Genomic DNA, 13066 nt, shown 5'->3' with positions numbered 1-13066 from the left:
TCCGGTAGACCAACAGGGTCAGGGGGTGTACTCTCACATCTTCGTAGTACCAAAACCCTCGGGAAAATTCCGTCTAATCATCAACTTAAAACCCCTGAATACTTATCTCCTCTACAAGAGGTTCCGCATGGAGAACATTTACAGTCTCAAAGGACTTCTTTTAGAAGGGGTATTTATGATAACCATAGACCTGAAGGACGCCTACCTCCATGTCCCCATTTACCAGGACCATCAAAGATTCCTGAGATTCGCCATTGTTTCCCCTCAGGGGATCCAACACTGGCAATTCACCGCTCTTCCCTTTGGGCTTGCCTCCAGCCCAAGAGTTTTCACGAAGGTGCTAGCAGAGGTGGTCGCCTTTCTACATCTGAAGGGCATCTCCCTTGTTCCCTACCTCGACGATCTGCTGCTGTTCAATCCCAGTCGAGCACTTCTTCTCACGGACCTGACCACCGTCCTGACTACACTGGAATCCTTAGGATGGATTATAAACCGAGAAAAATCTTCTCTCCTCCCAGAACAGAGAAAGATCTATCTGGGATTCTTAATAGATTCCTTAGAGAAAAAGCTTCTCCTACCAGTAGACAAGGTCCAGAGACTCATCTCAGTGGTCAGGTCTGTCAGGGGAACAGCAGATATTTCACTCAGGGAGATCATGAGGTTGTTGGGACTTATGACCTCATGCATCCCAGCAGTTCCCGTGGACCCAGCTCCACTACAGACCACTACAGGCCTTCCTCCTCTCCTCCCGGGACGGGAAGGAAACATCCCTAGACTCCAGGGTCTCCATTCCAGAGTCGGTAAAGAACACTCTAGAGTGGTGGCTCATTCCTCGGAACTTGGGAAGAGGCCTTCAGTGGAACCAGTCAAACCCCCTCAGGATAACCACGGATGCCAGCTCCTGGGGATGGGGAGCCCACATGGCGGGCCTACAGGCCCAGGGTTCCTGGGATCGACACCAAAGGGAGTCGTCTTCCAACTTCCGAGAATTATCAGTGGTCAGAAGAGCCTTGGAAGCGTTCGAAGAGAGAATCCTGAACCAAGAAATACAAATTCTCTCCGACAACGCGACCACGGTGGCGTTTCTGAACCATCAGGGAGGCACCAGGTCCCGTTCGCTCCTAAGGTTGTCCCTAGAAATTCTAGGCTGGGCAGAACAGAGGGTCCGCTCCCTGTCAGCAGTTCACATCAGGGGAGTCCTAAACCTAGAAGCGGACTTTCTAAGCCGCCAACCCATTCTCCAGGGAGAGTGGGAACTAAGTCAGGAGGTCTTCGATTGGGTATGTCATCATTTCGGCATCCCAGAAATAGACCTCTTTGCTCACAGGAGGAACAAGAAGATAGAAAGGTTCTTCTCCCTCTCCCGGGATCAGGGATCGGAGGGTGTGGACGCGTTGGCCCAGGCCTGGACATTTTACCTAGCCTATGCCTTCCCTCCCCTGAATCTGATCCCGAGGGTATTGCAAAAACTGAGTCGTTCACAAGGGAAGCTGATCCTGATCGCTCCCTGGTGGCCCAAAAGATCTTGGTTTCCAATGTTTGAACAGTGGTCAGTCCTTCCTCCCCTCCCTCTCCCGGTCCGGGTGGACCTTCTGCGGCAGGGGCCGATCTTTCATCCAGAGCCAGGCTTTTTCAGTCTGACGGCCTGGTACTTGAGAGGTGGAACCTGCAGCGGAAGGGTTGCTCAGAGAAGGTAATAGATACCCTCTTAGCGAGTCGTAAGGAAGTTACCAGGAAGATCTATGCCAAGACCTGGGGAGTGTTTTCACGCTGGTGCGCGGCAAGACAAGCTCCACTACCCGAAATATCAGTTATCTTGGAGTTCCTTCAGGAAGGGGTAGATCTAGGTCTAGCTACGAGAACCCTAAGAGTACAGGTTGCCGCCTTGTCCTACTTTTTAGACAAGAGGCTGGCTCTGGATCCTCTTATTAAGAGGTTCCTGACGGCCAGGGATAGGTTGTCACCTATACAGATATCCAGAGTTCCCCCTTGGGACCTCTCCCTGGTGTTAGACCAGCTATCCAAACCTCCGTTTGAACCGATAGACAGCATTCCGGTTAGGCTGTTAGTATTTAAATTCTCCTTTCTTTTGGCCATCACCACGGCCAAAAGAATAGGAGACATGCAAGCGCTCTCAATCAAAGAGCCTTATTTTCGTTTATTCGAGGACAGGGTAGTCCTAAGTCAGGATCCCCTGTACCTACCTAAGGTGGCAACGAAGTTTCATAGGTCACAAGAAATTATACTTCCTTCTTTTTGCGCAAACCCACAGAATGAAAGAGAACAAACCTTTCATTGTTTGGATGTAAGACGCTGTTTGTTAATTTATTTAGAAAGGGTGAGCGAGTTCAGACGCTCATCACACTTGCTAATCAACTTTTCAGGACAGAAAAAGGGTTGCCAAGCATCTAGAGCCTCCATATCTAGATGGATAAGACAGGCAATTTCAGTAGCATACAGTAAGGCTGGCAAAACAGTACCTAAAGTCAAGGCACATTCCACGAGATCTATAGCAACCTCCTGGGCAGAGAGAGCAGGAGTTTCAGTGGAACAAATCTGTAGATCAGCAACGTGGTCAAGCCAGAACACCTTTCTAAAACACTACCGAGTGGAACTCCTGTCACCCCAAGACTTGACGTTTGGCAGAAGAGTCCTGCAGGCAGTGGTCCCGCCCTAAGGTAGGCCTGAGGGTTACTTGCTTATCTCTCAAGGTGCCGTCCTGGAAGACGACTCGAGAAAATACCAGTTACTCACCGGTAGCTGTTTTTCTATGAGTCTTACAGGACGGCAGGCCTATTTCCCACCCTGATGACTTGGTATGGTTTGTATTTTCATATACTGGTTCCCGTGCTCTTATGGTGGTTACTTTATCACGAACTGAGGTGCACGGGGAGGGGCGGGGTTTTTAAACCTCTTTTTGATTGTGTTTCCTGTCAGGTGAAGCCAGTCTACTCTCAAGGTGCCGTCCTGTAAGACTCATAGAAAAACAGCTGCCGGTGAGTAACTGGTATTTTTTGGGGACCAGTGACACTAGTACAGTGATTAGTGTTAAACATTATGCACCGATACTGGGAGGGAAGGGGTTAACATCAGGGGCAATCAAAGGGTCAACTGTGTGGCTGACCAGTGATTTACTACTGTGGGGGAGGTGCTTGAACTAGTCAAAGGCATAATTTGTGCCCCTACTTAGCAGAGAAGCAGGATCTGTGTATTCTGCACAGACAGAACAGCGATCTGCCTTGTTTACATAGGCATACCACCGTTCTGTACCGAAGCATCAGTGGGTGCTGGCGGATATCGAGTCCGCCAATTGGCTCCCGCTGCGTATATTGTTGGCAAGTGGTAAAGGCTAAGTTTGCATTTTGGGAAGAAATTTATAAATGCAAATATTTCTACAGGAAAGAAAAGTGCATTTTATGTTGTTTTTTTTCAAGCAGGAGCCTAGAAAACTTTGCACCCATGATCAGTAAGCTGGAGCATGTTATACATTACACTCCATGTAACATGCTCCTGAAGGTGAACTTATCCTTTAGCTGTATTGGTGTGTAACACATCTCTCTGTCCTGCCACTCGCCAAACATTCTTCTGAAATTGACTTCCTCTTCTTGTTTTCACACAAAGGCAACTTCCTCCTGTGCAGTTCCCCTTAAGCTATGTCAGATATTTGTGTTGTAATCTTCAATTCCAGATAAGGAGGACTACATTTGTCAGATACAAATTTGGTTAGACTTCTTTTCCTTTGCTGCACTCTAGTGGTTTGCAAAGAAATAAATATGAGTTCTCCCCCTTTTCCAGTATACACAATATTTTTTTTATTTATGTCCTCTGAACGATTTATCGGTCATTACATGATGACACCATCGTTTGCACTCACGGCCGAATGTTTGTTTTTCGAAAATGCGTTCGGCCGATTTTTCGTATAGTATATGGCCAGCATTAGAATCATTGAACAAGCTAATTGGTTGCTATGCACAGCTGCACCAGTTTTAGTACATCTCCCCCAGTGTGTTTGAAGCTGTTTGGCTGGGCTTAGAGTTAGTTTAAAAAACAAACTACAACGGCATTGCTTACCGTTTTTACCTTTTTAGTGTGATGTGTCCCTTGTGCTTCTGTCTTCTAGTTCAGTCTCTCCTCTGATAAAACCCCACCCGCTGCCATAATCTTTTGTGACAGCAAGGGTTAATAGAACTAAGGAACTGTCACAATCTCATTAGGAGTGCTATGCCTGCCCTTTCTGCCATACTACAGCTTTCATGAATGGAGGACAGGTGGATGATTGAAAAGTCTACCCCCTCATTCATACATTTCTTTCATAGAAGCTGTAGTACAGCTATTATGAATGGAGGAGGGGACCCGAAAGGGCATGCATAGTCAGGTACACTTGATGGGAGCCTGAACTAGAAGACGGAAGCACAAGGGATACATCACACTGAATAAGTAATGCCCCTTGTGCCTATTTTGTGGGGTGTGTGTGTTTTTTTTTTTGTAGGTAAACTGTAGGCTTCAAGGTGGTTCTAAAACCTGAAGGTTTTTACCTTTTACAGTGATTGTAAAGTCGTGTTTGTTTTTATAATATTATTATTATACAGGATTTATATAGCGCCAACAGTTTGCGCAGCGCTTTACAACATCAGGGAAGACAGTACAGTTACAATACAATTCAATACAGGAGGGATCAAAGGGCCCTGCTCGTTGGAGCTTACAATCTAGAAATAAAAGAAAGTTATACTTGCCTGCTCTGTTGCAGTGGATTTGCACAGAGCAGCCTGCATCCTCCTCTTCTCGGGTCCCTTGCTGGCGCTTTTGGCCCCTCCATCCTGTTGTGTTCCCCCACAGCAAGCAGCTTGCTATGGGGGCACCCGAGCTGAGTCACAGCTCTATGTGCTCATTCAGGCACAGAGCTGTGGCCTGGCCCTGCCCCCTTTCTATTCTCATTGGCTGACTGACTTTGACAGCAGCAAGAGCCAATGATGGTGGGAGTCCCAGATGGGCGAGACATTCCTACAACATCGCTGGAGCTAAAGGGGGCTCGGGTAAGTATTAGGGGGGCTGAGGGGGACTGCTGCACACAGTTTTTTTTTTTATCTTAATGCACAGAAAGGATTAGAATAAAAAACCTTCAGATTTTACAAACCCCAATCAATTTATTCTCTGCGTTTAGATAACCATTCAGTCTGCTGCTCCCCTGTCCCACAGCCCCCTTATGCTTACCTGAGCCTGATATCGATCCAGCAAAGTGCATGACAGCAGCAGTTCTCTCTGTCATCGTTGAACAGAAAGACACCAAGAGAAAAATGGTGACAAGGAAGGGACCTCTAGCTGATTGACGGGCCTCAATTCTGTTCCTGTGTGCTGTGTGAAGGGAGGTGTGTCCCTTCCCTACAATCAGCTCTCAGAGCTCTCCTGACTGAGCTCTGCAGTGTCTAACTTCAAGTGATTTTAACGGTTTGTTTTAAAAATAAAATAATATATATATTTTTTAAATAACAAACATGTTATACTTACCTGCTCTGGTCAAGGGTTTTGCACAGAGTGGCCCCGATCCCCTTTTTCTGGGAACCCCCTCCTGCTGCGCTCCTCTTCAAGACATGCCTCCATGGAGAGCTGCTTTTCATGGGGGCACTCATGCGGGCGCGCTCCCAAGTCCTGCTGCTGCTGCATCCATTGACACAGACAACAGGACTCTGCCCCACCCCCCGGCTCCTGTGTCACTGGATTTGATTGACAGCAGCAGGGACCAATGGCTCCTGCTGCCATTTATCCAATGAGGACCTAAAACTGTGGCGGGAGCTGCTGGGCTCATTCTTGTCACTGGAACAATCTGGTCAAGGTAAAGGGGGGGCTCTGGGGGACAGCTGTACCACAGAAGGTTTTTCACCTTAATGCATAGAATGCATTAAGGTGAAAAACCTTGAGACTTTACAAGCTCTTCTCCCCCCTTTTTTTCCTAACGCTCATAGACAAACTTTTTATAAATGTGAGGCTTTGAACAGATGTATAGAAAAGACTGCAGATAAACAGGTACACCTTGTATAGGATGATTTGTTTAATCTCTGGTTTTACAACCACTTTAAAGTGACGATACAAAAAATTGTGTGGTCAGATCATTTTTTGACTTCGTATGTTCTTCCCGACTTTGCTCTCAAAAGAATACAGGCGGGTAATAACATGCGTAAGTCAATCCCATTTCGAAAACTTAAGCCTGTGAACTGTGATGAATTCAAGAACTGCTATATTAAAACCGACAACGAGATTGAGGAGAATAAGCTTGTTGACGATCTCGAAGAAGGTGTTCTCCAATTAGAGAGTGCCTTGGACGATTTTGAATCTAGGCTAAAAAAATCATTGAACAAAGTGGCGCCCTTTCAGGTGGCTAACAACCGACCGAGATTACAGAAATCCCAACCGTGGTATTCATCTAGCCTCCTCCCTCTCAATAAAAAGAGACGGTTCTTGGAGCGAAAATGGCTAAAATCTCAATGCAATCTGGACAAACAAGCCTACCGCATACATTGCAGAGGTTATGCCAAGGCAGTAAAAACGCTAAAAAGAACATATTATAATACCAAAATTAGCGTTGCCCCTAATCAAACGGGAGAACTGTTCGCCATAGTCCGGGAGATTTTTGAGCCCAAAAGATTCCACTCCAAGATTATGGCATCCCCACAACTGTGTAATGATATCCACCAGTCTTTCATTTCAAAAGTGGAGAAAATCCGTGCTCGATCCTCCTTAGCACCCCCCTGTGCAACATTAAAAGCCAAAACCACCCCGGAAAAACTACAGAAATTTCGCCTAGTGTCAGAGGAGGAAATCAGAGCTATCATCTCAAAACTGAAACCAACCAGTTATCCTGATGACCCCTGCCCTGCCTGGTTCATTCAGAAGCATGTAGACACTCTGATTATTGACATCTGCAGAGTAATTAATTTGTCCCTCCGCTTGGGTATAGTGCCTTCTAGATTCAAGAGAGCAATCATACTCCCATTATTGAAAAAAGTGTGCCTGGAACCCACGATACTTACCAACTACCGCCCCATTTCTCTACTGCCTTTTCTATCTAAGGTCCTGGAGCAGGTTGTGTTTACCCAGCTGCAGGAGCAGTTTGAGTCACACGGTCTGTTCCATGACTGCCAGTCGGGATTTCGACCCGGTCGCGGTACGGAGATGTCTGCCCTAGATATGAGGGAACGTCTGCTGGGTGTCCGCGATGCGGGGGGGTCCGCAGCCTTGGTGCTGCTGGACCTCTCTGCGGCGTTTGACACCATTGACCATTCTATCCTTCTCTCTAGAATGCAATCCTTATTTGGCTGTGAGGACGCAGTGTTAAATTGGATTAGATCTTTCCTGTCAGAAAGAACACACTCCATAAAAATGGAGTCGTACCGCTCAAATACCCAGTCATTGACCTGCGGGGTACCTCAGGGCTCTGCCCTTTCTCCCTTATTCTTTAACTGCTACATGCGCCCACTTGCCGACCTCATTACCAGCTATGGTCTAGGCTGCCAGATCTATGCGGATGACACACAGATCTTGGCAGACCTTGCAAGTGGACCTAATATGCCTGAGCAGCTGAATAAGGGATTATCTAACATCCAACAATGGATGGACTCAAACAGGCTAGGCCTTAACGCCGACAAAACTGAGCTTTTGCTGATCGGCCCACAAGCCAACTCTACCTTTTTACCTGCCTGGCCATCCTCGTTTGGCCCTGCCCCAACTCCAGCTAAGCAGGTAAAAAATCTGGGTATAATTTTTGATGCTGAACTAAGCTTCGTACCTCACGCAAAATATTGCATAAAATCAGCCAACTATCATCTGCAATTATTACGGAAAATTAAGAATCTCTTCACTCAGCACAACCGTATGATCTTAGTTCATGGACTTATCCACTCTAGGTTAGATTGTTCTAATGTTTTCTTTCTAGGGCTCCCACAGAAGTGGATAAAACGATTGCAGATTACACAGAATCATGCTGCAAGACTAGTCACAAACTGCCCAAGGCGGAATCACATCTCCCCGGTGCTTAAGAATCTACACTGGCTCCCGATAGCAAAACGGGTTGAGTTCAAGGCACTCTGTCTGGTGTTTCGGGCCTATTGGCAACTAGGTCCGATGTACTTATCGAATATGACACAACACTACTGTCCACCCAGAGAGCTTCGCTCGACTGACGCCCTGTTAGCAATTATTAAATCTAGTCGATCAGCTTCAAAAGGTGGCCGCCGGCTCCAAACACTGGGGAACTCTCTTTGGAACCAGCTCCCTCATCGGCTCCGAGCATCCTCCTCCTTGATGGCCTTCCGTAAGGGCTTGAAAACACTTCTTTTTTCACAAGCCTACAGATAGAGACTTGGCCTTCCAAGCCTTTAGCAGGACGCTGCCTTAATCCCAGGCTGTGGTCCATGGTCAGGGAGTAGGGATAGGCTTTTTGTGCCCTGACACCCCCCCCCCTCTTTTACTTAGATGTCCTAGCTTCTTCTTTTTGCTCTTGGGAACTAGATACCCCCAGCTTGTTGGTAAGCGCTTAGACGCGAGTTTCACAACTCGCATTCGGCGCTCTATAAGTATTTATTCCAATCCAATCCAACGTGAAGTTCAAGTGTATGCTGCAGCCTCTTGAGTGTACCTGCTTTACCAATTTTTTTATTTTATTTTAACACTGTTCATAAAAACTTATTTGAGTAAAAATGTGAAGTTTACTTCCACTAGTCTTAAAGTGGAGTTCCACCCATAAATATAACATTACATCAGTAGTTTTAAAAAAATGTCATTAGTCCTTTAAGGAATTTTTTTTTTTTTTTAGATGCCTTCAAAGTGTTGTTGCTAGGCAGAATAGTTAATCTTCCCTCTTCCTGCACCTAGGTGCTTAAGCTTCCTAACTTCACTGCACAGACTCCTGGGAATGTAGTGGGTGTAACTTTCCAGGAGTCTGTGCACTCCCCAGTCTTGAAGAATCATGTGACTTGGACAGTACAGGTGCTGAAACCTGATCTGAAACCTATTACACTGCTTGTGCAGCACTGAGCATGTGCGAGATCTGCAAGGCTGAAATCCAGGAAGTCATACAGTCCGGCTTCATGATGCCCACACTTAAGATGGCCCCAGTCAATTTCTATTTTATAAAGTGTCTAAATGCTGTAACAACCTAACAAAACGGACCTTAGTTTACAGACTAACTTTACTAGAATACATTAAGCTTGTGTATTACAGGGGTATTTATATTTAAAAAGTGACATTGTGGCCGGAACTCCGCTTTAAATTGAATGTTTAATATGCTTTTTGTAAAAAATGCTGACAGGCTTTTTTTTTATGACAGAAGTCGCTGTGTTGTCCCTGCGGTCATAAATGTTTCTCCCTGCCTATCAGCCCTTTGTTACAGTGTACACGAGCAATAAATATATAAGCCATGCACATTTGTGGGAGTTGCAACTTCTGGGTCCAGCAAATCAAATGGCTGAGGGCAGCAAACCCAGAAGAATATTGAGAGGAGGTGGAAACAAAGATATTGCAGAGCTGGAGGGGTTCTCTTCAATAGGGAAGTCTGCCATAATGCTGTGCATCCAACGCATTATGGCTAAAAGCTCCTGGGGAACCAACAACCAAAAAATAGAAAATTGGGGTTTACTTTACTTGAAATTGTTCATTAGTACTGTATTTAGGTTTCTGATTGTTGGTAATCTATATTTGCATATTTTTGGGCAATTTAGTCCTAGTTTTTTTTTTCTCCACAAGAAAAGTCCTAGTTTCTTTTATATACTGAAAGCAGATTGTATGAATTTAAAGTTGACCGGTGTATAGTATAAATGGAATAGAAAGGGGTAAATTATGCGCTAATAGTACAAAAAAAATATTGCTACAATATATGAAGTGAGAAAAGCTGCAACACAAAAACATGTGATAATCATGTAATAAAGTGGATAAAGATGTTATAGTTGTGCTAAATAAACCTGACTAAGTGTATGAATTTAAATATTGAGAATACCTATAAGTAAAGCAGAATACAATGTACCACTAGTGACAAATTACTCTGTTAATATAGGTAAAATTCACCATACATATGTGCAAAACTGCAGAGATAAATGTGATATATGTAAATACATCAAAAATTGCTGAGCAAAAATGTATTCGTATCCCAAACAAGTTTGGAGAACCATAATAAGTGTCCGTGTTTAAAACAAACAGAAAGTGTCCAAAAGAAGAAAAAATAAGTGACCATAAGTAAAAGTACAAAATCTCCTTTGTCCAAAGAGCAATAGTCCAATTCCACACGAATGGCAAATTAGGAGTGCAAGAACAGGAAGTGAGACTGCTGTACACCACCACCACACTAAATTCTTCCTCAGGTGTCACACAAAATAATAAGGGGGACCCTTACCAGATATGTTGGACCTCAGATGGCAAGGTCATATGCGCTTGTGCAGATATTAACCTCTGCAAGGGTTAGAATGGTGAACCGGAATGTTCCAAACCACCAAGCTCCCCAGGTACTCCTCCTCTGGAGTTAGCAATGGGGGTCCCGTAGTGTCGCTCTCTCCGAAATGGACAAATCCGCAGACTGTGATAAAGTACGTTCCACTTTGTCAAGGTGTCATGTAGAAAACTTCTCTGCAGGGTGCCCAGTAAGCGTGCCAACTGGCCATTTAGTTACTAAATGGCTAGTCCTCTGAAAATAGTATGTGTTTATCATCGTCCCGCTTTCCTCTATCATTTCTATGCTGTATTACAGCGGTGTACAGTATAAGGAAGTTTAATTTGAACATATCTATGGGGCATTAACTGGTTTACTTGTGATTCTGAGAATGTAAGCCCAAAATGCCTTTTTTGATGGGTTGAAAGAATTTTATTAGGCTAAAAAAAGTAAAATAACCTTCAGCATCCAATACTATTTCAGTTCATGGAAAACGTGACTGCTTTGCTGCTGCAAGTTACTGTCCTTTCCCTTAGACCTTGTTCACACCATATGTGCAAAGAACCGATGGGAAAAAATGCACAAATCCAATTTGTATAGAATATGTTGGGCTTGTTTTGCGTATTTTAACATTGTGTCTGCAGAGATCTATGTGCTGTGCTCACACCACAATTTTTATGTCATTTGAGTTTTTTTGGTGCAAAAAACTACGTACACGTTGCAGAAAAAAAATTGCACATTATATCAGTGCTGTGGTGTGAACAGGGCACAGAGAACAATTGTTTTCTTTTGTGCCCTTAAGGAGATGGGTGCAGAAAAACTCAGGTTTCTGCTCATTGTATGAAGAAGTTTGCATGAACTTTAATTCTCATGTCTATCTTTTTTTTTTTTTTGTCATCCTTTTACAGCTTCCAGGAGAAGGAAGATTCCTGATGCCCATGCTGTACAGCAAGATTGTGTCTTTTTATGTAAATAAAAAAAATATTTTGTACTTGCTTGCCCTGTTGTAACTTTTAACAGAGGATCTGTTGTAATTTTATGTATTAATTTGAAATGTATAAATTGATACAAAAGTATCCTGAGCTTGCTCTGCCCTCCTGACAAGGGCTTTTTTCCTAACATGTTAACCGTTCCCCAGTAAATGCCACATTACTTTTTGCAACAGCATTTGTTGCAAGTTTTTGAGTGTCCTATTACAGCCGTGGCCAAAAGTTTTGAGAATGATACAACTCCCCAGACCTTAATTCCATTGAGAACTTGTGGTCAATCCTCAGACTGGTGAACAAACGAACACAAACACAAATTCTGACAAATGCCAAGCATTGATAATGCAAGAATGGACTGTCATCAGTAAGGATGTGGCCCAGAAGTTGAATGGCAGGTCGAATTGCAGAGATCTTATAAAAGAAGCATCAACGCTGCAAATATTGACTCTGCAAAAACTTAATGTAATTATTAATAAAAGCCTTTGACATTTATGAAATGCTTGTAATTATACTTCAGTATACCATAGTAACATCAGACAAAAAGACCTAAAAAAAACAGACTTTGTGAAAATTAATATTTGTGTGGTTCTCAGAACTTTTGGCCACGGCTGTATACAGTGGCTATAAAAAGTCTACACACCCCTGTTAAAATATCAGTTTTCTGTGATGTATAAAGAAGTGACAAATTAATTTCAGAACTTTTTCCACCTTTTTAATCTGACCTATAAACTGTAGGGAAGTAAAAATTTAAATAATATGGTTGCATAAGTGTGCACACCCTTAAACGAATACTTTGTTGAAGCACCTATTAATTTTATTACCGCAATTACATAGTTACATAGTTAGTCAGGTTGAAAAAAGACACAAGTCCATCCAGTTCAATTAGTCTTTGGGTATGAGTCTATCAGCATGGCACATCTTGACTTGGCAATAATTGCCCACTCTCCTTTGCAAATCTTTTAGATTGTGAGGGCATCTCCTATGCACAGGCCTCTTCAGATCACTCCACAGATTTTCTATAGGATTTAGATCTGGACTCTGGCTGGGCCATTCCAAAACTTTAATCTTTTTCTGGTGAAGCCATTCCTTTGTTGATTTGGATGTATGCTTTGGGTCGTGCTGAAAGATGAAGTTCCCCTTCATGTTCAGCTTTCTAGCAGAAGCCTTAAAGGATCACTAAAGGATTTTTTTTTTAGCTAAATAGCTTCCTTTACCTTACTGCAGTACTGGTTTCATGTCCTCATTGTTCGTTTTTGCTTTTAAGTTGCTGTAATTCTGCTGTGATCTCCACACTTCCTGCTTGTCTGGCTCCTTCTGAAAAAAATTCATGGCAGCTTTTCACTGTGGTCCAAGCTGTGTGTCTAAAACTCCTCAGAACCAATCAGATTCATTTTAAAAACAAAACACTGCCCTGGATTTGTTTGTTTTTGTTCTGTGGGTCTCTTTACTTCACAGAAACATGAAACCAGTTTAAAAACGAAGGTGAAACTAGAGGCACATTATATGATTGAATTTAATCTATTTGTAATCATTTTTAAAAGGAATCAGTTAACTTTTATGTCTCTATACCCTGTAAACAGTCATTTCAGCAAAAAAATTGTTTTCCTTTAGTGACCCTTTAAGGTTTTGTGTCAATGTTGACTGGTAGTTGGAATGGTTCATAATTCCT

The 13066-nt window shown here is 43.5% G+C and overlaps 1 protein-coding gene across 1 annotated transcript in view; it reads left to right on the top strand.

Annotated features, from left to right (window-relative positions):
- The window catches only part of POLR1H (RNA polymerase I subunit H), a 33398-nt gene extending 21992 nt beyond the window's left edge, over window positions 1-11406 (top strand). The window contains exon 5 of the mRNA XM_040343218.1: window positions 11320-11406. Within this exon, the coding sequence (XP_040199152.1) occupies window positions 11320-11344 (25 nt within the window). The 3' untranslated portion in view covers window positions 11345-11406. The remainder of the gene's footprint in view (window positions 1-11319) is intronic.
- Window positions 11407-13066: the final 1660 nt, after the last annotated feature.

The sequence above is a fragment of the Rana temporaria genome, chromosome 3 (assembly GCF_905171775.1).
Source record: "Rana temporaria chromosome 3, aRanTem1.1, whole genome shotgun sequence".
Classification (NCBI taxonomy): domain Eukaryota; kingdom Metazoa; phylum Chordata; class Amphibia; order Anura; family Ranidae; genus Rana; species Rana temporaria.
This window is presented reverse-complemented; position numbering and strand designations above follow the sequence as displayed.